Below are 26,126 nucleotides of genomic sequence, written 5' to 3'. Positions count from 1 at the left end.
TCATTGCAAAATAAGATCCCGTCCGGTCGAGGCGTGACATACAATCAAATATTCATTTATTTATTCATTTCATCAAGCCATATGCGTACTTTTGACTTGAAATCGACCTCTAAGTGGATAAATCGTTGGGGTTGTACGGCGCTGAATAAATGTCGACGAACGAATCGATTAATTGACGGCGCCGACTAGGAAAAATTGTCAGTCGTTCGGACGCTAATTCTATGTGGCGTCGAAAGTGGGAATCAGAAAATGTGTTTTGTGGCGAGCGTCGCGCAAAAAGGCAAAGTCGGGATGCTGCTCCAATATCGTCGCTGTGGCCGCAGGGACGCCGGAGGCATACTAATACCGGTCGGGTCCAGCTGCTCGCCACGCTCGGGCGGCTGAGCTCGACTGGGGAACGTCACGTACGCTCCCCGTTGCGCCATCCATCCCGAAGGCTGCCGTCGCCTCTCATAGCTCACCGCTCATCACGCGAGCGAGGCGGGCGGGCGGGCGGCGGCCGCCGCGGTGGAGCCGTCGGACTCGGCGCGCGGCCGGAACCGTTCCGCGCATACAGATGCGCCTCGAGGAGTAGGAGTCGTATTAATCGGTACAAAAGAAGAAACGCGTTGGTGCCGCTGATGCGGAGAGGCGACGCTGGCGCAGCCTTCTAAACCTGAGGGTGAAACTATTCGGAACCGACGTCGCGACGCGTCTGCAAAAACCGTAGCAAGCCAGCAATGCTGTTGTACCTAATATTGTGACTGGTGAGAAACCTTGGCATCAAAACAATGCGTCGACTTGTTTTAATTCTAATTCCAATAATTTAGTTCCCCGTTTGTTCATGTTATTTTGTTTATGGTATTTATAAAGAGTGTCAATTGTCAGAATTTTACTATTTGAATAGCTGTTTTTTTGGGGGGGCGCAACTGGTAAAGTGGTGGCCTCACAGTTCAGACGTCCTGGGTTCAATCCCGGACCTGCCAGTGTGGAGTTTGCATTTTCTCCCCGTGCCTGTGTGGGTTTTCTCCAGGTGGGGAGTCTGGTTTTACTCCCACATCCCAAAAGACATGATAATCAGGTCACTTGAAATTGCCCCGAGGTGTGATTGTGAGTGTTTGTCTCGATGTGCCCTGCGATTGGCTGGCGACCGCTTCCGGGTGTACCCCGCCTCCAGCCCGTTGACAACTGGGATAGGCTCCAGCACTCCCTGCGACCCTCGTGAGGATAAGCGGCTCAGAAAATGGATGGATGGAAAGCAATCTTTTGGTTTTCCACTTATTTGTCAATGTATCCGTTTTAAAAAGCCAAAGTGGCCCCGCCCCTTCAGGAAGGTCTTTAAATTCCACACTGCGCAAATGTGGGAGGTGAAGCGTGAAAACGGCCGGCGCTGACGCTGACGATGATTTCGTATTTATCATCTGCGACAGTTGAGAGGTTCGGTGGCAGCGAGCCCAAAGCTCGGCTCGTTAGTGTCCCCGCACGGGCCCAAATCCATCCTGGATCCTCTCCGAGGACGTTCACAATGACCGCTAGTGTTTTTTTTTTTTTTATCCTCCTCCTCCAAAATTCCTCCGCATTTTTTTCTTTTTTCCACGTAGAAGTGGAAGCTGCCGGCTCCTTCCTGCCTTCGACCTTCCTTTTCTTGCCGGTCTTGAGCCCGATCCGCGTCCGAGCCGCTTTTGGCCCAGGATCCGTCTGCGGTTTTCCAACCTCTCCAAATATCCCCCGGCAGATTTCACGGTGCGACGTTCCAGATTTGACGGCATCCGCACTCGCCACATGAAAGCCCGCAGAGTCGCTCGCTTGTGGCTGACCAAAGCCCAAATTGGGAGTTTTGAGGGCACCATAAAGTTCTGTTAGGAGGTGTGCTGCACCAGCTGCAGCTACCGCATTGGTTTTTGTGCGTCTGTTGATTTCAAAAAGTAAAAAATTATGTATTTGACCAACACTCGGGGAAAGCCTAAAACCTTCAGAAATCGCGACGGTTCACTTTGGCGGGATTTAAGCAATGCTTAAAGTGGCAAAGTGACAAAGTGGCACAACTAAAAGTCAAGATTTAAAAATTCTTCAGGGAAAAGTACACATCGGAACTCGTACAAAAAAAAAAAAAAGAAACTTAATGGCTCATAAAGTCCAGCATGTAATTGAACATTTTTGAGGAAAAAATGCACTGCTTAAGACGTGGGGAAAAGTCGGAATCATCAACATATTTTAAGGGATGCAAGAAAAATGAATCAGATGTTGGTAACTATTTGAAATGTGGCAAATATTTATTTTATTTTTTTTGGGGGGGGTGAATACATTCATAAACCGTTGGAGCATAATTTAAGCGGCGCTATCATAAAACCAACGGAGCAAAATTTTGTCAAAAATGTTACAAAGAAGTTTATACAACAACAATAACAATAAAATCATACGAAACTTTCAAATCCAAATGAAGAGCAGGAAAAAAGAAACTGTTACAAGAACTCGGAATATTGCTACGAAAAAGATTGTGAGGAAATGTTTGTTTTTTGTGGGTAAAATGGTAACATTACAACAATCTAGTCGGGTTTTTTTGGGGGGGGGTTAATATCTGGAAGAGTATAATTATATATATATATATATATATACAATATAAACAAAATATTTTTTAGGAATATGTTAGGAGAAGAAAAACACTTCTGAGGAAAAGACTTGTAACATTAGATTTTTTTTTCTATCCTATGTTATTGACCTAAATATTTTCTGTTTTATGCTCAGGCCAAAGAAATCACGTTGCTTTGGCGCCACCTGGTGGCATCTTTGCACCAAGGAAATGACATGAGGTGAGTTGAAGAGCTTCATTTACGTAAAAGTAGTCCTTTGCCACCATCTTGTGGCATCTTTAGGACATTACAGATTTTTGTTATTTGGGTTCCGGAAGTCGCAATGTGACATGAAATTTGTTTTTCAATTTGATCCAAATTTTTCAATTCCAATTCCAATTATTTTTCATCGCGGGTTTGATGGAGCGAGAGATTTGTCCTCATACTTTTGCGCAAATGCCAAACATCTCAGCGACCGTCAAAGCTTTGAACACGAACGTTCCCGACCTGTCACGGCTCTGCCAAAACTGGAGCTCATTTGCTGAAAGGGGGGGCGGGGGGGGGGGGGGGGCGATCCCGGAGGGGGCCTCGCTCGCGTGGTTTGCGTCACCCGCCGATAAAAACCCGCCGGCTGCCGCCAACTTCGGATTCCTCGCATATTTCACGAACAAACTCGGGAGGCCTCGTCCGCCGTCGCGAGTTGTCAGGTTGAGGACGCTTTGCGCTTTTGTCCTCTTCTGCAAGCCGCCACATTCTTAAGACACAACTATAACCAAAATGAAGTTATTTTTATTTTAAATAATAAAATATATATTTTAAAAAATAATACAAGGATAGTCAAAGTTACGTGAAATGTTTTGTTTCAAGAGATGTATAAGAAAAATGCAACTTTTTTTTTTTTTTAAAATGACCAAACTAATAATAATTTGTACTAACTGTAGGCTCTTATCTTCAATATAAGGAATACCTTAAAATATTTCAATATGTCTCCAAAATGTCCACAATATTCAAATGTAGTGATTCTGTTAGGTGGCCTCTCTCGTGTCCACGAAAGAATCAAATACGATTATAATTATGGAATCGATACTTTTAAAAAAAAAAAAGATATACAATCAACCCAAAAGCTTATTAAAGCAAGTGTACAGTTACAATTTTTGACTTCAAAGACAATATATTTATGTACAGTTCAGTTGCATTTAACCCAAGTACAATAAATGTGCTTTTTTTTTTTTTTAAGAATTAATGTTGGTACTTGGAGGGCAAATTATTGTAAAAGGTTTGACAACTACTGCCCTAATATGTTGAATGCACCGAAATGTTTGCTTATTTTCAGAGCAGTGAGGCCACTACGCCACCTAGCGGTTGAAATGTCGCTTTGCGTAAATGAGTCCATTTACACCACAAGTCGCTGCATAATAATTTATTGGATGAAATTCAGATTCTGATATATAACCAAGCCACGTCAGGATGCTGGAAACTTTATTACTCCTGTCAGGATCTCCACGTAGGGATAAGCAAGCGCGACTTTGCGGCGCTCCGCTGACTCAACAGCACCGTCCAATTGGATTTATTCACGATAAAAAATGTTTTAAAAAGTCACGCGTGACATTCTGCTGCTTGACCTTTGCACACTTTTTTTTTTGTTCCGTAACATGCAGCGGAAAATCTAAAACGCAACACTTTTGAATTGCTGCTTATTACTGTCTGCCAAAATAGTTCAAAGGAAAGATGTCAAAATGATCTTTTCTATGGTAAATGTCCACATCGTTTTAATCTGATGCAGTTTGCTTCAATTTACAAATTATTTTAAAAATAAAACTTGAAATGCCCCCTTTTTTTTGTTGTCATTTGGTGTGCAAAAGTCACAAGTACGTGACGGGAATTTGCCGCGCCAATCGACGAAGGAAGTGACGCCACAGTTAATTTAGCGACTAGTTGGCGCTTTTCCCTGATTTTGAGCGCCAGGCTTGTTGGCATCAAATTTCAGCGTGTGGTGTTCAATTGGTGGGGCGCGTTATTATAATGTTTTTCTCCCGCTGCACGCTGGCCGGCTTGACCTTGACGACTCTTTTGACTGGAGGCGGAGCTTAATTACAAGATGGCTCAAAAGGAAAATGCAAAGAATTTTCTCATTGAAGCCGTCATGTAATCAAGAAATAGTTCCGCTAGTTACGGGATGGGGGGGGGGGGGGGGCGCCATATCCAGATTTCTGGCCGTTGTCGGGCGACGTTGGCAAAAGGGCACTTGTGATGTTACTTTAAGCCAACAGCAGAGGGCGATAGTGCCCAACAGGGCCACCCCATAATAGCTGAAAATGTTATCTTTCCCTTATCATAGCTTTCAGTTTAATTTTAGATGTCCCTGTGCAAAAATGTCATGTAGGCCGGCTCCAAAGACCGCATTAGGTTTTTTTTTCAGTTTCAATGTTATTTTTACTTTAGTGAAAACGTGGACTGTCCAGTTAATAGAAGAATTGAATTCTCTTGAATTTTTTTCACTTTGTAAAGCATCGTTGTCGACTGGCCCCTTTAAGTGATGTCATTAAAAACCGGTCCAGAACCGACGTGACGGGTCAAGTCCTGTGCAGTCCAAATAATGCCCACCTTTAAAAGGCTCATTAAATTAGGAACAGCTTCGATTCAAACCTAACGGGTGACGTTGACTTGACTTTGGACTTTTTAGAGCGACGTGACGGTTCTGTGGATGATGTCGACGCACTCCCTCATCTGGGACTCGTTGATGATGAGGGGCGGGGCCAGGCGGATGATGTCGCCGTGGGTGGGCTTGGCCAGCAGGCCGTTGTCGCGCAGGCGCAGGCACACCTTCCACGCGTCGTAGTCTGAGCAGGGAGGAGCCGGTCAGCGTGACTCTCGTCGCGAACGCGGCCGAGCGGTCCCGGTACCTTTGGTTTCTTTGATGACGACGGCGTTGAGCAGGCCCTTGCCCCGCACGGCCGTCACGATGTCGGACGGCAGCTTGCCCAGCTCCGAGCGCAGCAGCTGGCCCATTCGCTCGGCGTTGTCTGCCAGCTTCTCGTCCTCGATTACCTGCAAAGTGTTGGGGTGGGCGGGGCAAACACGTTCATGTGAAATTGCCGGATAATAAATCATAATAAAATAAAGTTTTGAATGGAACTCTGACCTGGAGGGCGGCGATGGCCACCCGACAAGCGACGGGGTTCCCCCCGTACGTGGACCCGTGCTCCCCGGGCTTGATGGTTAGCATGACCTCGTCGTCGCACAGCACGCCAGACACCTGACGAGCACGTGACGCGTGTTACATGTTGCACAAAAAGAACAATCCAGAACTTGACATTTTTTTTTTTTTTTTAAGAGCACTTACAGGGTAGACTCCCCCCGAGAGAGCTTTTCCCAGGACGACAATATCTGGACGGGCTTGCTCGTGGTCCACGGCCAGGCGCCGGCCGGTCCGCGCCAAGCCCGTCTGCACCTCGTCGGCGATCCACAGCACCTTGAATACATTTTTCCACACGTACGTACCGTAAGTTCCGGCCTATAAGCCGCAACTTTTTTCACACGCTTTCAACCCCGCGGTTTATGCGGTGATTCGGCTAATTTGTGCATTTTGTTCTAGCGGCCACGAGGGGGCACTCGAGCGGAAAAGGAAAAAGGAAAAGGTTCCTTTGCAAATATACTGGGTGAGGCTTATAACCAGGTGCACTCTGTACACCGGGAATTACACTACATTATATTTAATACGTGATGCTGAAAGTTCTAGAAATATTTTTATGACTTTGACAGTCCTTATTTGGATCACCGGTATGCCACACTACGGGGAAACTTGTCCCATCGTCACGTTCGCTGACACGACTGATTAAAAATGGAATGGAATGTTCTGTGTGCGTACTCACATTGTGCCTCGTGCACAGCTCCCTGACTTTGGTCAGGTAGCCGGCGTCGGGCACCACCACGCCCGCTTCGCCCTGGATGGGCTCCACCATGAAGGCGGCGACGTGCGGGTCTTGCAGGGCTTTCTGCAACAAAACGCGATCAATCTTTCGTTTTTGTTGGCAGTGACGGCGGTACACAGCCGTCCAGTACAAAAACAGGACAGTCCGTTATTTGGCTCGATAGGATTTCAAGGCGGACCTCAAGGGCGGAAATGTCGTTGAACGGGACCAGCTCAAAGCCGGGCATGAACGGGCCGAAGCCTTTGTAGCTGCTGGGGTCCGTGGAGCTGGAGATTGCTGCCAGGGTGCGGCCCCAGAAGTTCCCATCTGGTCCAAAAAGATACAGACAGAATTTTTCAGTCAGCACGTCGAGTGACTTGATTTGCTCATTAAGTGTTTGTTTTTTTTTCGTGTCAGTTCAACAAAGCAAATAAAAGTTGTCTGACACCTGCGTTGATCCTTTTTTCATTTGGTACGCCTGACTCACCGGCAAAAATAATCTTGGCTTTGTTTTCGGGGACGCCCTTGACGTTGTAGGCCCACTTGCGGGCCAGCTTGCAGGCCGTCTCGCAGCCCTCCACCCCTTCACAGAGAACGGCGTCAGCGTCTCTCTCGGACGCCGCCGGCGTTTTTGTTCCTTACCGGTGTTCATGGGTAAGACCTTGTCGTAGCCAAACATGGCGGTCACGTACTCCTCGTAGGCGCCCAGCACGTCGTTGTAGAAGGCCCGGGAGGTCAGCGTGAGCTTGGAGGCTTGAGCGGTGAGGGCGGCGACGATCTTGGGGTGGCAGTGGCCCTGGTTGACGGCGCTGTAGGCGCTCAGGAAGTCGTAGTAGCGGCTGCCTTCAACGTCCCACACGTAGACGCCTGCGGACGAGTGGCGTGAGGACAACCATTTCGATAGTTTGACAAGGAGAACAAAAGTTTCTACTTTCTGATTCCCACTCTCGTTAGCTTGATGGGGCCTGGACTTGGTGCCGGACAGGGTTGTGCAAAAAAAGGACTTTGGACCTCTAAAAGTTCTCACGTGATTGTGTTGGCTTACCCTCGCCCCTCTCCAGCGCGACGGGCAGGGGATGGTAATTGTGCGCGCCATACTTGTGCTCGCGAGCGTAGATCTCCTCGGGGGTGACGCTCTTTCCTGACTTGTGCGTGGAGGCGGGACGCGCCGCCGAGTGGACGCCACGGAGGAGGCCGAGCGACGCCGAGCTCCGCAGGCTGCGAGCGAGCTGGAGAATCATTGACTTCATTCTAGTGCGGCTGCGGCTAAAGGAACACAGTGAGCTAGTCAAGGCGTGTTTTTATTTAAACTACAACAAGGTGACTGAGTTCCCGGGTCCAGCTGCTAACCAGCGACAGTCTGGGCAGACAATAGGCTCATTCCTGGCTTTGTCAAACACCGCCGTGCTCAATCGGGTCTACTAAACAAAGAGTCTCTTTCACGCAGCACATAACACGCGTGTCAAACCTGCCGTTACGGCGGGCCTGCGACGGGCTGTTATAACAGATGATTACGTGTTATTACATCACTGCATTTGCTCTTTTAGGATTTTGTTCTAGTTAGATTTTTGGTGCACACGTTTTAAAATCAGCCATCAGGCAAAATAGTTTGAACGCAGGTACGAGATGACTGTCGAACAAATCTAATACATGTATACATAACGTACCTGCCAATCTATCCTAAATGAAAAAGATTTGATATCTTGCTCAATTCTTATAAGGAATAGTTCCGATAAACAGAGATGTCTTATTTGTTCTTGTTGCTTTGTTGTTCCTTGTGTGTTTTTACACACTTGGTCAATAAAGCTGACTCTGATACCAGATGATTTCGACTGCTTTCGTAACATATTTTTATGTATACAGAAAAAAAAAAAATACTAAACGCTAGATAAAACTCTGAAATGGGGGTGGATTTATTTGGGAGGAATCGTGGATCGCACATTAAGTGCTAACCAACAACACCACCACCACCAGACCCGATTGCTGGTTGTAGTGGCACTGCTGTCAATGTCAGCAAATGTTCCTTTTTCAAAATCATGATGTATTAAAGTGGTTTTAATGGCAAAATAAATTAATTGTTCTCATCAAGCACAGTAATTCTATCTATCTATATATATATATATATATATATAGGTCAAGAAAAAAAAAATTCCCATTTCATATATTTGTCCTTGGAGCATTCAGTATGCCAAAAAAAGCGACCGTGACACTCATGTTGTTAAAGTGTAAACAGTGCCAATAGATAAGTGTCCAAACAATTTGGGCTGTGGGGTCCAGTTTAACCGGAGCCTTGAAGATGATAGGCTGCCGGGGAACAGCCTCCAAACCGCCCCCGCTCCCTCCCAGTTTCTTACCTACATCACCAGATGGAGCTAAAAAAAAAAAGGATCGTCGCCATCAGCTGTCATCACCGCATTAAAGTCGCGATCCAACTCACACACGCGGACGGGCGATCAATTAGCCACCTTAGCTAAGCTTCGCTGTCAAGTGAATTCAGACACGGACAGGGCAAAGGATGCAAATAAATACCAGAACCGGATGAGAAGGACTGCAGGGTCGTCCCTGGGATGTGTCGCGTGTCTGGTCGTCTTCGGTCTTTGCGATGTCCCAGAACCTCGGAAAGGCTTCGCGTTCCCGAAGGCGAAGAAGTTGCGAGTGCCTTGCCAAAGCCAAGCTCAACGGAAATGGGCTCGGCGTGACGTCACAGGACAGCCCCCAGGCTGTTACGTGGCCCTTGATTGGGGGAGCCACACAACAGTCGCTTCTTACTTCCAAATAAAACGACATTTTTTATGCCGTTTATACACTTTGTGAAATGTTTCCCGAACCACTAGTAACGTCTGTGATGCCAGTGTCCCAATAAGTTACTTATTACTCATTGAAGTTTGGTTTCTTCAACCATGCTACTGTAATTTGTTATCTTTGATCATTTTATTTCCATAAATTCAAATTGTCAATCAAAACCTTATGTTGTAAGAAGGAAAGTAAAGTAATTTAAAAAATGTAAATGTCAAAACAAAAAAAGTGGTTAAAAATGATTTCATGCTTTTATTTAAACTTCCGCTGGCTCCATTTTATATTTTATGTATGAATGTATAAAATTTTCCGTTTTCTTGCAAATTGTTTTAAATGTGGGATTAGATTTATTGTCTCGAATGTCAAACTTTACCAAAACTAGGAAAGAAAATTCTGATTATTTTTTCAAATAGGAACAAAATTGATGGTTTTTTTCACATCCGGGTCCTTCCAAATAGGAAACGTATATTTCCCCTCACACAGTTCCCGCCCCGCGACTGTGGCGCATGCGCGCAGGCGCCTACAGGTCGGGGATCGTCATGGCGGACACCAAGTTGCAAAGCTGCGCGACCAATTTAAAAGGCGTCATACTGGACATGTGCGGAGTTTTGTATGACAGCGGGGCGGGGGACGGCGTGGCCATTCCCGGCTCCGTCGAAGCGGTGAGGAAGTGAGTGTTTGAACAGCACTGAACTAAAACAAAACCCGCACACATAATTTGAGACTGAGCTCTCAAGTCACCACCAGTCTAGGCTCACTCTCGCTTGCTTTTTTTTTTTTTTTTTTTTTTCAAGGCTTAAAGCTTCCGACCTGACGCTGAGGTTCTGTACCAATGAGACGCAGGCCTCGCGAAAGAAGTTTGTGGCCAAACTCCAAAGATTGGGCTTTGACATTAGTGTTGGTGAGGTTTTCTCTCCGGCACCTGCAGCGGTTGCTGTGCTGAGGGAAAGAGGACTGCGCCCCCACCTGCTGGTCTGTGACGGTACTGCCCCTTCATTTCATTTTTTTTTGTGTGTGTGTGTATTTTTGAGCCATTTGGAACTTGAGTGGGCCAACTTTTTATGTTATTTTTCATTTTCCTGAAGAGTTTTACGTTTTATGGCAGCAATCAGAGCTGGAAGAGTTATATGGGAATTGTAAGGCAATGAGTACTTGTTTTTACAGAAATAATGAATTTCCTCAAATTTTTGTCTTTTTTTTGGAGGGGAGGGGGGGGTGTTACTGTCAACAACTTAAATGTCATGGGTGTCATCCTGGTCACTATCATCTAGGTGACCTGAAAGGAAAAAAAAACTGGAATTAAAGAAAGAAGATGGTAACCCTGGTGCAATATTTGCCCAAAAAATTGTCAAATCTTTCAACACTTTGTGGAAAATTGAAATTATTCTTCAATGATGATAAAATGCAGACACACTGGCGGCACACAAGTTAAAGGACTATACTACCTCTTGGCATGCTGTTATAATAATGAATCAATTGAAGTGCTGCACAGTAATGGAGTTCTTTGAGTGAAAATTGAAAATACATCTTGATTCATTATCAGATGTTCTGTTCATTATTGCACTTGGAGGAAAAAAAAAGTCTTGGCTCTTTGGATTTTAAATGACACGTTAAAATATGCAATTTATTACATATTTTAAATGTCATCTTAGCATTCAATCTTCAAGGGAATTGCTCTTAGTCTTTTTTTTTTTCCTCATTTGTTTTTAGTTTTTATGGACAGTATTTTCAGGTCATCAGTAATACTAGTGTAAAATAAAGGCTTCATTTCATGTTTTTTAATTTTTACTTTTGCTATGAATTTTGATTTTATTGGAATGGTTTGAGGAGTGTTTTTACTGTAGCTCATGTCCCTAAAAAGAAAAAGAAAAAGGTTGTGATTATACAAAATGTAAATGACAAAATGACTGAACATTACGTATTTACCGTCCCTCCAAACAGGGGTCCTGCCCGAGTTTGACGGCGTGGAAACGAGCGATCCCAATTGCGTGGTGATCGGCGACGCGGCCGAAAAGTTCTCCTACGCCAACCTGAACGAGGCGTTCAGGGTTCTGATCGGCCTGGAGAAGCCGACGCTGTTCTCGCTCGGAAAAGGGTAACGAAGATATTGCGCTGTACGACACTATGACAAGTTTCCAACCGTGCGGCACGTATTCGGCAATGTTCAGTGCGACTGACTGTGTGATTGCCTTTCATTGCACTCCTCTTTTTTTAAGTTTTTTTTTTTTTTTTTTTTTTTTAGTTTTCTTGCAGCGCTTAACCTCGCTCTCTCTCACTCACAGGAAGTATTACAAGGAGACGGACGGCCTGAGCCTGGATGTGGGAGTTTACATGAAGGCTCTGGAGGTACGGTGATAACCGCACTTGATGGGGTTGGTTCTGATAATGATGCACCAATTCTTTTATTTACAGTGTACACTCTCTTTTTTTTCTGTTTTTATTAACTACAATTGATACAGTGATTTTTTTTTTTTTTGGGGGGGGGGTGGGGGGATTATAAGCGCGGTCACGGAACGACTTACTCGTATCTCACGACTGCGCTGTACAATAAATAGATGGCTAAAATTCAAATGTGACCGAAAAGGAGTTTCATCCGCTGGTTAATGTACTCCTAGTACGCCTGCGACGTGGAGGCCGAGGTCATCGGGAAGCCGTCGGCCGCGTTCTTCCGCAGCGTTCTCAACGACATGGCGCTCCAGCCACACGAGGTTGGTCCAAGCAGGTCTTTGAATCATATCTAGAGCAACAATGTCACCGTTTATATCTACAAGCTATTTTTGGTGCAATTTTAAAACAAGCAGCTTTTGCTAACTCGGTCCGAGGACTTCACATAACCTACTGGATTTGGAAACTGGAAAAACTCCCATCAGGAGTTGTCCATTTTCTCTTTTCGCGGTTCTACTGACCAAGACTAAATTTACATCATCTTAGCTCATGAAAACGTGAAAAAAATTAAAAAAAAAGTTTATCTGACAGACCATGAACAAACAACGGGCTGGCTTAAAAAAAAAATTGTTCTGAATAATTAACATTAGTGTCCTCACTAAATATTTGTTTGTCAAATTACTCATCTTCTTTTCTTGCTAATGGATTATTATTAATATTGCACCGGCAGGTGATGATGATCGGCGACGATCTCGTGAACGACATCGGCGGTGCCCAACAATGCGGGATGAAAGGTGTGCAGGTCCGGACGGGGAAATACAGGTTTGTGAATTGCATGACCCTAAAAAATCGTGCCAATGATGATTATTTGTTATAAGCATCCTTAAATTTAAAAAAAAATAATAATAAAAAATCCATTTTAATGGGGAATACTCCCACTTGTCAACAGAGGGCGCCCTGACATCACTTGTATGATATTCCTGTTTTTTTTTTTTTTCTTGCCCTCTTTGACTTCCAGATTTTTACATTTCCTTTGAAGCGCCTCCCAAAATAGCTCTCGACGCGGTTGACAAATTTATGATATGAGATTGCTTGGGTGCGTTAGCTACGGTGTGATTACAGATTTGTGTAGCTGATTATTTAAGTAAGTGTTTTTTGTGGCTCAAGGGGGGAAAACGGAGCTATCAAAGCAAAGTAGGATGACTTCAAATGCAGGCTTGCACCACCTGTTTCAGTCACATGCTGTCATTGATTTGGACTGAAATGTCATTCATGTGTAAAAACTTTGCTAATAAGTGACCACGTGAAATATACAAGTCCTCTTGATTCGTGTAACTTCTGGAGATAGAAAAAAAAACTAAAAACAAAATAGCAGAAATGCTGATGTAGTTTCTAAGGGATGCTCATAAGAGTGTCATACCTGACAAAGGTTTAAACATGTTTGGAACCGATTTGGTTCTGCTTTATTACAGCTGCAAGGAATGAAAAGTATGCGAACACTTTGGAATGACCTGGATTTCTGCATAATGTATTCATAAAATATCGTACAAACTTCATCGAAGTCACAACAATACGCAAACCTAGCACAGCGTGAGGAAAGTATCTGAACTTCTCGGCTAATGACTTTTCAAGGAGCTCATTAAAATCACGAGTCAAGCTTGAACCGGAGGTGTTTCATCTTCATTCTTAAATTAAAAAAAGAGGCTTCAAGCTGTTTGCTCGCGTTCTCAGTGAAGCGGAAACTAAATATTAATTACACATCGTGTATCGAAAACAATCACATAGCTTTGCCGTCGTCTGCTTACCTTAAAGTGAGCAAACAATGCAAAACTGTGGACTTGCTGTGAAATCTCGTATCGATGTTGCGGTCGTCCTGTGCCAAAAACGACTGAAATTACCGCTGCAGCTGACGGAGTCACTTCAAGTCGTTATGAAACACTTCTTCGTTTGTCCACACGGATTAATTTTACTACCGAGTGGAGCACACGGGAGCTGCAACGCTTAAGCAAGACGCACAAAGCGTTGAATTCACGACTGTTTATGTTTTTCCTGTATTTTTTTTATGTAATGAAATACGGAGTGTTACTTCCCTCGTTAAAAAAAAAACAACAACACCACGCAAATCAATTTTTGGGGTTTGCTTGAAGAGATTTGGCATTTCCATCCATTTCACCCATTAAGACAGCCGTTTTCGGGGGGGGGGTGGGGGGGTGGGGGTATTAACGGTGTGTGTTAGTTGAGTTCAGGGATGCCACAACTAGAAGAGGCTGCCAGTGAGACTGTTTACCGTTTTTTTTTTTTTTTTTTTTTTTAAGCTTTGTTTGGTGTCAATATGAACTCCCAGTCGTGTGTGTGAAAACGCAGCTGTTTTCATGTCGGGCCAGATGCCGCGCAGGCCCACGTTGTGAACAAAAGACACAAATTACAAACGCTATCTGTGCGGATCGGCGTCAGGGCATCCTCTATTCTTGTCGAATATATCACGCAGGACATGATTTTTTTTTATATATATCACTCAGCAGCACTCTTTGGACCTTTTGTTCTTGGTCACTGCCAAATTATGCAATACATATAAACAGAAAAACTAGAAACAATCCATTGTCCAAATAGTTCTGCAGACACACGCAATTTGTTATTTTATTTTTTTTTATCGTGATTAACACGAGCGCTCCTCTCCCCAGTTCCTCATGATTCCCCCAATCTTGTAGGACGGAAATCCAGTAACAATAATCCAGTCATGGTTGAAATGGCAAAGTGCGCGTACGCCGATAAACGCGTGACTTCCTTTTCCACGCAGCGGGCATTCCGACACATTTAATAAGACAAAAAGTGGTGGGATTATCTTGTCGGGCCCGACGAATTTGTTCCGGAAGGAATACATTTGTGCGTTTCTTAAATTGACTTGTGTCTGACAAAGGCAAAACTAAACTGTACGACCGCACGTCTTAAAACTGAGGCCCTAATCGGTTTCACATGTACTGGACATGCTAGGCTGCACTTTTTTCTAGTCATTATTTTTTTTTAATTCTCCACATGTCCGTTAGCTGCGGTTTCTAACTAGTTTGACTGTGAACACCACTAAGGCCTTTTCCTTTGACAAATGTCTCTTTCTTGAACGTAAAACGCATTCATTCAACGAAAGGGAATGGAAATTTCGTAGATCTGAACAGTGCCAGGAATTACACCCGTCCAAAGGGGTTATTAAAAACAAAGCCTCAAACGCATTCATGTGATCATCAGCCTGGTGATTTATGAACGGTGGCGGGTGTGACGTGATGCCGTTTCGAGTGAATTCGTAAGTGAGCCCAGATCTCCCATAAGCACCTGACCACATTATTAGGGACAGTACACCCACACAAACAAGTGGGGAGAAAACTGCAAGTTAGCAGAAACCCGCCTGGGATTCCCGCAGGACTTTTGGCAGAGGAGAGGGCACAACAAACATTTTCACACAGCAGCCGCCGCCTCCAGAACGGTTTGCATTGTAATTCATATTGCCCGATGGGCCGCGCTTGACTGCGCACGCGGGCTGAAGCCAGCGTTTCCGAGCAGGTCCGCTGGGATGCCGCGTTTCTGGGAACGACTCGACAGGAAGTGAGAGTTTTGGTCGTTAAGCATCACAAATCTGTTTTTTTTTTTTTTTTTTTTTTTTAATACTGCCTGCAAAAAAAAAAAAACATTTGACATTGTTCTTTTTAAATGCCACGAGCACAAAATCGGCGTTAAAAGTGCAATCGGCAATTTGGCAGCTTTGCAGGTCGAATCAGAAGCCACTTTTTTAGTTGACCCGGAAACCGACTCCTTCACTGCTTTTAAATAGTATAATAATAATAATAATAAATCGGCAGCTTTACAGGTACACTGCTTGCTCTTTACGTTGTACTGCGTCTGTCGTCGGGCGACGTGTTCCGCTCGTCTACGTAGTATTTTGTCAGTTCTGTCTGTCTGTCATCAAGACATGTTGGCTAAGTTTACATTTCTCTCTTCTATTTACTCTTCATTTTGACCTCAAGCAAGCTCATAAACGGCAACCGTCTTTTCACTTTTGCGGCGTACGAAGGGAGTTGCGTTTTCTGAAGTCACTCAGGTCAAGTCAATTATTAGTCATCTGTGCCATTAAAAAAAAAAAAAAAAAAAAAAAAAAGGAACATGCAGGGTTTCTGTTTGGTTTTCTCTCTGAATGGTGGTAAGCGTCAGTCATGAAAAGGATGAGTCACATATGTGATGCATAATGATTGCGTTTGTCGCAATGTCACGCGGTGATCGTAACGAATTTATAGACTAATCCATATTGTTCCACTCCATTCCCTTGGATTGGAATTGGCAGCTCTGAGCGTAACGTAAACACAATCAATTTTGGGAATGATTGCCTGATCCAGCTGGCAGACCCAACAGCGCTGCTTTGTCCCCCCTCCACCCCGTCCCTAAAATGTCTCTTTGCTGTCCCTGTTTGCATCTCACGCTTTAAGTCGAATATTCCACCGAAATGGCGGCTTTAGAGCGTCTCTCTGCCCTCCGGCCGGAGGCTTTCCTGCTTCCTCTTACTGCCCAGAATCCAGCGGCGCACGTCGGCCAGTTTGTGCGTCGGAATGCTCCGGATATTGCAAATGCGTCGGCTGATCGTGACCGTGGACTGAATGTGGGTTTACTTGGCGATCATGGTGATTGTTTTGTTTTTTTTTGTTTGTTTTTTTTTTTCTTCCTTCTTCTTCTATATGATAACGTAGTGAATCAGTATCCGTGATGTTTACGTTAAACGAGCGAAAGCTCACACATCAGAACACTCACTGAAACACAGACGAGCCCCTTAGCTGCTTGAAATGGGGGGGGGGGGGGGGGTCCATTCCCCACTTTGCAATTCCCATTAGACAGGCCACTGTGTGGGGGAATTTGGGCCTCCGCCCGGGTTGCTTTTGGAGCATTTTTCTCTTCAATTTGCGTGTGATTCAGGAGTCCCGTTGCGGCAACAAAGCCCTCAAATGTGGTAAAATAATAGATGCGAGGCGGAAGGCTGAGGAAATCATCAGCAGCTGAGGGTTTTTATCACTGTTCTGCATCATTGGCTAATAGAACAGCTGGAAAAGTGTTTTGTCCGATCATCGGAATATTGATAGAAATTTTGTGCCTACAATTTGTGTAGTGTAGCTTGAGGGCGCCCGCCCTCACCCCCATAGGATAGCTTGTTACGTATTGATCTGTCAATTTGCGATTGGTCTTCCTCAAGTTAGTGGTTTTTACACATTTTGTCCCTACGTCCCGTGAGGCGTTGGAAGGCTAACTTTGTATTAGAAAGCAAAGTAAAGCCGTGGACTTAAAACTGGGCCGTGGGGCGTGCCAGGTTCAACAAGTGCAGCATCTTGAAGCAGAACGACCTCCATATGGACCGGCAGGCACGTTTGGATCAGTGTGAGGTGGCGCTAATTCCCACTTATGTTGTTGTTGTTGTTGCGGGGAAGTACGACGGTCGTTATTCCGTATCAAGGTCCAGAAAGTGAACCACATTAGCCGGGGCGCTCCTCAGGTGTTCCACCGTCAGCGTGGTCGGTTTTTGAGCACAGTTGAAGATCGGGGGGGGGGGGGGGGGGCATGTCACACATTGGGCATTTATCGACAATGTTGTTATCAATTCCCACTTATAACGGCATGTAGAGTACTATGAAGTGAAGTGGAAGTTTATAAAAGGTTTCAGTGAAGGCAGGATGCATTTTTAACACTTTTACCACAATCCATCTTTTGTAAGGTTTATTGTGCTTTTTGGATTGTTTTCATGCACCGTAATGATAATTGTTTAAACACCAAGGATAGTTTTGAAAAATACATCTAAATCGAAGCTCCAACCCCGGCACATTCCTGTGTCACTCTCAGGTGGTTTTTGAAAAGTTACAGGATAGAAAAGTGTTTGTGAAGCAGGAAATCTTGTCCTTAACGGGAAAAAAACCGTTGAACAACCACAGCTGCTTAACGTTACATCTCAATGTTTTCACTCGAGTCGATGCTGGCTGAAAACTCACTGGAGTGTGTGAAGGTCGCAGTTTAAGCATCTGTCACGCTCTGTTGCCATAACGCGGCGCTTTCCTCGGCTCGGCTCGGCCCGGCCCGACCCGGCCTGCAGCTGGCTTGTGTCATGAGTGTAGGGAAGGACGGTAAAAGTAGAAAGCCGGTCTGTCTTTCTTTACCTCGCCTTGAGGATTCTGAGGGGCCAGATGCGGGAGTTCGGGTTTATGGCTTCTTAAGCGGCGGGCGTCTCCAGTCTCCGCTTGGGTTAAGTAGATATTGTGGGAGGACAAAGTATGTGAACCCCGAATCTAAATCGCAACATTACTAAACGCAGTCTGCTTGACTGTTTTCACTCAACACGATTGTACACGTGGACAATTTTATTCAAGATAATGTAAACTTTCACAGGACAGTAAAGGAAAGTTGAACCTAGTTTTGGGAAGGAGGAGATTTTAGACGATAGTCAGTAAGAGGAGATGAAGATGATTTTAGAAGGAATGCGAGTACGCTGCCGCTGTGGAATCTTTAAGAGCCAATCAGATTCATGTATGAGCCAACCAATCAGTGAGAAAAGATTGCAAGTGTGTCTACAAAAGCTGCTCTAGCCACTAGTATGCCTTGCTCAAAAGAGCTCTCAGAAGCAGGGCGTCAAACGGGGGCTGTCCAGCAGGGGTGCCCAACCACCTGTTGACAAATAAAACCTTCATGGAAAAACTCACGATCATAATTGTTTATTCTTTTGATTTAGATCAGGGGTGTCGAACTCGTTTTTGTCGAGGGCCACACGACAGTTACGGTTTTCCTCTAAGAGAGCCATTATGAGTGTGAAACCATAAAAATATTTAATCGCCTCATTATGAAAACATATGACTTTGTTTTGGAATCACAAATCGAGGATAATGGATTTTTTTGGGTCACACAAAATTGTTTCCATTATCGCAACACGATCTTTTACGACATGACAATTGGAAATGTTGGTGCAGACTCGAACGAAAATCATGGAAGTTGACACGCGTGATTTGCCTCCTTATAGAGGGATGAACCGCAAGCGAGTACAGTACGTACCAGTGATTCCACAGGAAGACAAAGAAATCGACTGATTTGAATGGAGAATACTCAACGGTGGCAAAACACCTCGGAAATGGTTTTCATTGCTGGAGAAATCCAAATGTATAAAACAGGCCTGATAAAAACTTGGCCACGAGGCTTGGCCGAGCATGGAGGTTACCATGAGCCTGTGATTCATTTTCTCGAGGGTGAGAGAGGTGGTTTCCTCGCCAACCGTACCCTCATTGGTGTGCTATGAAAACCTTCTCGTGTTTTTCCAGGCCACGTTGGCAGGCCTCGAACGGTTTTTATTTTCAGCGTCGTTGCGGCGCAGCTCGTAAACGGGTGTCCCCACGGCTGAGCCAGGTGAAGGCGGGCGGTATTTGCACTTGTTGTGGTTCTCATTTATATGCGAGTAAGGCCGTGTGGCTACGGGAAAGCCTTGGACTTGAAGTATTGGGTTGTTACGTTCTGCTTCCTGGCACTTGTGAAGAAAAAATAGAATTCAAGAGAACACAACATCAACTTAGTTCAGCATTTGCAATGTCACAACCCAGAGACCGAAATAAGGTCACTCCGGGTTTCGCAGCCGCTTGACTCGGATTGCACGCCGGCCCTCGCGTGTGTTTTAGGCCCGATGAGCGAAAGGTTAAGGTCGACCGTGACGATTCACCGAATATTCACGCAGGGGATTGAGGCGTTTTCTCCATTGCTGACATCCAGTTGAACGTCACTTTTGAGGTTCACACTTGACAAATCTCCTCCCAACAGAAACTGGAACGTGATATGACGGTGATTTCACGCAGCCCCCGCCGTCTGACTCATTTGGAGCTACTTTCACTTCTTGTCACATTAGTGACGCCGTCATATCTTATAGTCCTGAGATGACGATGCCATGAAATTGTTTGTCATTCATTTTGAAGAGCAGGGTGTCTCTAAAGCTGAAGTCCACCAAGACTTGTGGACATGTCGCGTGACGATGCGTTGAAGTATTCCCTGACTTTGATCGGGTTGGGTTTGACTTTAGAGGTTTAACTGCAGTTCTGCCGCAGAGATCCAGCCCCGGCGTTTGTCTCGATTACGTGTGATTCCAGTATTGCTTTGAAGGTAGAGGCGCGCTACACCCTTTAGCGTATCACATGACAATGGCAAAAGTCACCGCGATGTCTGAGTGAAACCGAGACGCAACTAGCAAAGTAGGGTCGTCCGCGAGCACTCTGTCGATCATTTACCGACTTAAGTGAGCACGAGTCATTCAGAGTCCGCGGGCGGCCTTTTGTCGAACGACCTCGCGGCCGTGTGAAAGTTCCCGAGGTGTCACACGGGCGCGAGGCCGATCGCCTAGCCGACCGCGTCACGTGTGTCCCCCCACCGTCCATTCCGGATTGCGTGGACCCGAAGGACGCGTTACCTCATCGGGGAACACAAACGGCTTCTTTGTCTCTGAATTTTGCATGCCGCCCTCGACTTCATTATTCATCAAGGAAATAAATTAATAAAGTCAAAATCAGGCTGTTATGATCAGTTTTGATGTTCTTTCGTTGGACTTGAATGATTTTATTTGTAGGAAAAGCAAACAAATGGAGGATATGTGGGATTGTCACATGGCGGACGCAGCCAATACTTGCTATCTCCTCTTTTTTTTTTTTTTTAATATATATATTTTGTCCTGTTCGGCCGCTGAGTCAAGCACAAAGAAAGATCTGTATCCATTTTTATGCTCTGAACAGTTTTACCGTGTCACAGCAGACGTTAATGTTGCTTTCGACCCGCTGATTCATGAATACGAGAAATCGTTGTCACATGTAGGAGAGTTATAAAAATGTAGTATTTTTACAGGGCCGTGGGGGGAAGAAAACGGTAGTATGAAAAGTTTTTGACATCTATGGGATACTTGACTGAAAGAAAACCAGAATACAGGATTTGATCATGTTGGACAGAAAATCGCCAATAAAAAAGACGTATGAAAGCTTTCAAAGTAACGTATGAAAATGGTTATAAATTCTTTAAATACACTTTATGAAGAATATCGCAAGGACTGTTGTCACATGAAGCTAACGCATAAACTAAATCCTTGTATTTTAGCACGTTATAAAAATGGAAATGTTATAAAGGCTTTCAAACCACTGCGTGAAGAACACGTAGATCGTAACATTTGACATTTTAGCTGTGGTACATTTGCTATATGGGGATGCAAAAATAGCACAGGGTGAAGAATGCGGGTATTGCTTGCATGTGTAGGGAACGTGCCCACACCCACAAAAAAAATCTATATATATATATATATATATATATATATATATATATATATGTGGGACTGTAATAATATGAATATTTTATACCTACAATATGAAATGAGCGCATGTCATGATGAGAACACGCACACACTAAAATCTATTTTTATTATTGGTTTGAGTATAATAGAAGGACAGCAAGTCTTGATATACCCACAATAGAAGAATAGAAGATTGCTGTCACATAGAGCTTAGCCACTACTCGCCAGAAATTCCTGCATGTCCTTTTTGATTGCTCCAGGCTTTGTTGCATCATCCCTGACAAAACATTTAAAAAAAAAAAAACTCATTTAAACACCAGTTTTCTAAACTAAACATGTTTGCGAAGTCAGTCCGTGGTGGAGGCCGCGCGGGGGAGACGCGACATCGGCGCCTTTGGCACCTCGGCTCACGTAACCCAAACGCTTGGCCGCTGACGGACGTGCGCAAACACATGGCAGCGCTTCCCCCGCGCTATTCACTATTCAGCTGCCTCTCTTTGCAAAGCCCTCGCGCTCAAGCCTCCTTTCTGGCGGCGTACAAATATTTGCCACGGTGCTTCGGCGAGCTCTCGGCGTGCAGGATTAATGGCGGTGTGTGTGTGTGTGTGTGTGTGCGCCACACACTCGGCGCATGGGGTGGACGTGGGGGGGGGGGGGGACACAAAGCCCGGAGCCCATCTGGAGCTCCGACCTGTGGCTCGTTCCAAGATGGAGGATGAGGAGGGTGAATCTTTAGGCCTCCTCTTCAGAAATGAGTCTGGGGCCAGTCATGCAGATGAAAGGAGGCAAGGGGGGGGGGGGGGTTATGCATGCAGGATAGGGATCACATTTCCCCCTACCAGCTGATTACGCCACCGTATCTTCCGTCCATCGCTTGGCGCTGAGCCCAAACATGGTCTCCGCCATTACCCCTTTTCCTTCCCTCTCGAAACCCAAACAAGTAAGATCTGTTGCGCTTGTCATCATGGGGAGGATGTGGTAGAAAAAAAATGAAATCTTACAGGGTGTGTGTATTTAAAAAAAAAAAAAAACTGAGAGGCTTGATCATCCGGCAGAGTAGAGCTGCTGCTCCTCCGCAATGCGAGGAGCCTGATGAGGTGGTTCGGGCATCTGATTCGGCACGTCCCACCGGAAAGAGACCCCGAGGACGACCCAGGACACGCCGGAGAGCCGACGTCTCTCGACTGGCCTGGGAACGCCTCGGGATCCCTCCGGAAGAGCTGGGGAGACGGAAGTCTGGGTGTCCGTGCTAAAGCTACTGCCCCCCAACCCGACCCGACCTCTGACAACCGGTAGAAGATGGATGGATGGATGGATATCGTATATATCCAGTACGCCACAAAAACCTCTGGAGCTTCTTTCTTAAATCACTGTTTGAAGAATACTGGAGAATGTTGTCACGTGTGGAAGTGACACACAAAAAAAAAACGTGTGTAGGTATGAAAATAATATTGTAGGAGTGACAATCTTGAAACCCACAAAACGATAAATATAGGCAAGCGTTGTCATCAGAATCGGAGCTCGCTGGATTGGCCAAGTATGTAAGAACACACCAGGAATTTGTCTTCGGTAGTTGGTGCCGCCCTAGTACGACCTTTGTGTAGGCTCGTATGCGCTATATATCATGTAAAGGACACACACACACCTGTTTTAAGTGGGCTTTGAGTTTAAACATATCGTAAATCATCCCTTTTGATAGCTTTTATCATCCTGTGATTACTTGGGACTCGTCTGGAGGTAATTTACATCTGAGCGAGACGGATAAGAAGGCCAAAACACGCACTCGCCCGCAGGCACCCACACGGGCGCATATTTTGTTGACGTGATGTCCTCTGATCTCCCGGGAACTGTTAAGCACCGGAATCTTTTCGGCAGACACCCCATCATCAACTTTTGTCATTCGGGTCGTCCTCAGGCCCAGCGACCAGAGTCACCCGACCGTGACGGCTGATGGGACAGCTGACGACCTGGCCCGGGCTGTGGACGTGATCCTCAGCTGCAGGAGGAGACCTTGAGGTGATGCGGGCTTGACCCGTAGAGTTGAAATCCGAAATTTGGCCCTAGTCTTCAACCATGGACAAATGTTAGTATTTTTTGAGCTTGACTGAGCCAGCTGTTTGTTCCTTTGGTGGCACAACCCCCGTCTATAAGACTCAAGCCAGAATAGTACAGTGTGTAATACCTCATTAGGGTCAATCAAGCCATTTAGTTGTTCCCTTTGTTGAATCTCCTGACCCAACAAACCCCGTCACCTTTTTAAGGCTCTCGGCTGGTACACGCTGCCTCTCAGTATTTCTGTACACGATTGTCATTGACCGGTTGCCGAGTTACGCCGGTGTCGGTTTCCCTCGACTGGACTTTATTGTCACGGCGGCAGCGTCAAAGAACGCTCGCCTCGTAAATCAGTACGATGACCTGAAAAAAACCGCGAGCGCTGTTTTAGTGCGGTGCTAACGAAGAGAGGATTTTCAAAAGACAAATTGTGTTTGGCATCAAGAGACCTGGAAAGGGGAATTAACTCGATGTAGTGTGCGTGTGGACAAAAGTACTGGGACATAAGAAGCCTGCACTCTTCTCTCCTTTCTATTTCAGTCCAACATTGTTGGACGGGCACTTCGAGTTCTTTCTCATCGTATTCATCATGCTGAACAAAAAAAGGGCTTGTTCCCACCAAGTCTGAAAAGTTCTCCAAATATGGCATTTGGAAGGAACCAAGGACTCTAAGTGCAACCTCTGATCGATTCACCGAGAGGTTTGTCACATTACTGGATTTTGGATTGCTCCAATCAATAAAGTCCTGTATGATATGTGACACTCATCACTCTGTGAGACTTGTGAATAGTTTTTGCTTGGTGGAATTCATTCTTTCATACGTCTGTGTCCGAGAAGCACCCATGGAATCTTTTTTTTTTTTTTTTTTAAAAAAAAAAAAAAGCATCTCTCCGTCATTGGCGTCACGGCCAAGCTTGTTCTGGAGGCCCGGTCGCCAAATTGTTATATCATTAAGCACTCGTTAGCATTCACTCTGGTGTCCCGTGCTGAGGTTAGCCACAATGAGAACGAGTGAGAAATTGGTCTCGGGCATGCCAGCTGGAATAAAACAAAAACGATTGTTCGATGGCTGCTGCCCTGGAGGTTCCAGTATACCCCGGTGGATCCAGCGCCGAGAACAAAAGCCCATTGCCAAGTGATTAATTGAGGTCCTCGCGGTTCACTTCACCATGAACTGACACAAGCTTGACTGTTATCGGACAATTAAAGGTAATGAAACACGATGAGCGATAGGAGCGCCGCTCCCCTTTTTGATTGGGGAATAAACCTGAGCGGCGGCCGACTGCAAAACGCTCGCAGCTGCTGTGGCTTTCCAAACACCTCAGACAAACAACTCTACGGTTTGCCCAATGTTTTACGGCCTCCTGGCCTCACACTCTGCTATTAAATTGAGATGACTTTTCTCCGATGCATTGGTAATTATTATTTTTTCCACTCCCCCCCATCCCCATATGTTCTCCACATCTTACCAGCAGCTTCATAATCAGCAAGCGTGCAGGAACACGCACATTATGTTTATTGAAGACTTCAAATCAAAGGTACTCAAGTACAAAACTTCAAGGGCCACAAATATTTTCATTGAGCATAACTATTACAGAAAGAAATTACAAAAACCTTCACAGCACTTTTATTGTATGAAGCGGTTATGGATGGAAGAGGTCCAGAGTCTCTGATCATTGATCGTAGATGTCGCAACTGCAGCCTCCGTTTCTGAGCAACGTACACCCCGAAAGTCCACTTCCAGTCCCATCTAGCTACACTTCATTTTCATTTCGCTTTAGAAAATGGATTGCGGATGAATTTATTGTGTCAGCGCGATTGTTGAGCGGTTAGCAGTTTGGACAGTTCAGAGGTTACTCTGGCTTTCAGGATTCGCCACCGGGCTGAACGAGGCCGGATTTTATTTTTGGTGGTTTGGTTTTACTCTTTATTAGCAGCGTATTTGTCATTTCTCCTGACACGGCCCTTTCAATCAACCCTCAAAAAGAGGTTTGGAACTCGAGCAGCATTCCCAACGGATTGTGTTCCTCTCCGTGTTGTTGTCGTTTTGTTCCAGACGACTCATTGTCCCGCGCAGTCAAAACACGAGACGCCTGCGGCGCTTGCTTTCCTTCCACAAGCTCATTATTAAGCTGATGATCTCATTTTCAATGCTAAGCTGATTGACACCTGGAGGAGACGGCGGGGTGGGGGGGACGAGGACACAGTCTGGAGTGCGTCTGTCAGAACATCTCCGTTTCAAAACCTCCCATTAATACCTTTTGACTGAGCTGCGTTATCTTTGTTCTTGCATGGGGGACCCCCCCCTCCCCCCTCATATTTTGCAGGTGTAGCTAATGTTATGCTAGAGAAGCCATAAATCTCAAAGAAACACCTTTAGGGTGCTATGAGTGCAAAGTATTTTGTGACGTCCCCGCTAAACTCGGCACACCTGCGCCTTCCGACTCAACAAGAAACCGGTCGGTCATTTTGAGTTTATGGCCAACTGTCATTTGATAAAACGCAACATGTCGTCAGACGCTATCGTTTTGTTCTTATAGGGTGGTTGTGCAGCCCCTCCTCTTTCACTCCTATCTCCTACGAGAAGATGTTCTCCGTTCACTTGCTGCAACGCTGCTGATTAAAGGTCCAGTCAGGGGTGCGCTTGATATTTTAGGCTGCTACACAAGGTTTAGCGTCCGGCAAAAGGATCTTCAAGTGTTCGGTTATGGTAATGTTTTGTGGCACCTTGATTTACAGCAAAACAAACTTGAGCTTTTTCACATTTTGAGCCATTGCTTGGGCTTATTTTTTCGTGTCACGTTGCAAATGAAATCTTAGTAACATGCGCCACTGTGAGTGAGTGAAGTGGAATAAAATGGTGGAATTGAGGTGCTGGTATGCCCTCAAATGTGGGAAAGATATGGTTTTTTTTTTTTTTTGTTTGTTTTAAAAAGAAACACTCACAAGCTGCTAGCACTGGCCAAAACTCGCTTCGAGGCTCACAAGAGACTAACCTGCCATGTTCCTGAGATCACTCAGCTGGCCACACCCCCTGACAAGTCTGTTCCAGTTGTTTTGGGGACTTTGGGCTCGTCCCAACATATAGTAATTACAAAAAAGTTATTCTTTGTT

At 45.3% G+C, this 26,126-nt stretch overlaps 2 protein-coding genes across 5 annotated transcripts; one reads left to right on the top strand and one right to left on the bottom strand.

Moving 5' to 3' along the window:
• Nucleotides 1-3,954: 3,954 nt before the first annotated feature.
• On the bottom strand, nucleotides 3,955-9,179 carry oat (ornithine aminotransferase). Its single transcript, XM_061809641.1, has 10 exons — nucleotides 8,990-9,179; nucleotides 7,506-7,726; nucleotides 7,103-7,327; nucleotides 6,948-7,043; nucleotides 6,660-6,787; nucleotides 6,422-6,544; nucleotides 5,893-6,021; nucleotides 5,692-5,805; nucleotides 5,453-5,597; nucleotides 3,955-5,389 (listed from the first exon to the last, which is right to left on the bottom strand). The coding sequence occupies exons 2-10, from the start codon at nucleotides 7,708-7,710 to the stop codon at nucleotides 5,229-5,231; spliced, it is 1,326 nt and encodes a 441-aa protein (XP_061665625.1). The 5' UTR covers nucleotides 7,711-7,726; nucleotides 8,990-9,179; the 3' UTR covers nucleotides 3,955-5,228.
• A 557-nt stretch (nucleotides 9,180-9,736) lies between these two features.
• lhpp (phospholysine phosphohistidine inorganic pyrophosphate phosphatase) lies at nucleotides 9,737-26,046 on the top strand. 4 transcript variants are annotated; one of them, XM_061809647.1, is made up of 8 exons: nucleotides 9,740-9,926; nucleotides 10,051-10,238; nucleotides 11,198-11,351; nucleotides 11,539-11,602; nucleotides 11,872-11,964; nucleotides 12,372-12,463; nucleotides 22,876-22,976; nucleotides 25,553-25,680. In XM_061809647.1, the coding sequence occupies exons 1-7, from the start codon at nucleotides 9,763-9,765 to the stop codon at nucleotides 22,973-22,975; spliced, it is 855 nt and encodes a 284-aa protein (XP_061665631.1). In that variant the 5' UTR covers nucleotides 9,740-9,762; the 3' UTR covers nucleotide 22,976; nucleotides 25,553-25,680. The 4 variants fall into 4 exon arrangements, with proteins under 4 accessions (XP_061665629.1, XP_061665631.1, XP_061665628.1 ...); XM_061809645.1 differs by lacking the exon at nucleotides 22,876-22,976 and having other exon boundaries at nucleotides 9,737-9,918; nucleotides 25,553-26,046; XM_061809644.1 differs by lacking the exon at nucleotides 22,876-22,976 and having other exon boundaries at nucleotides 25,553-25,982.
• Nucleotides 26,047-26,126: the final 80 nt, after the last annotated feature.

Source organism: Syngnathoides biaculeatus, chromosome 22 (assembly GCF_019802595.1).
Source record: "Syngnathoides biaculeatus isolate LvHL_M chromosome 22, ASM1980259v1, whole genome shotgun sequence".
NCBI classification, from domain to species: domain Eukaryota; kingdom Metazoa; phylum Chordata; class Actinopteri; order Syngnathiformes; family Syngnathidae; genus Syngnathoides; species Syngnathoides biaculeatus.
Note: the sequence above shows the minus strand (reverse complement) of the source record. Positions and strands in the feature narration are given on the sequence as shown.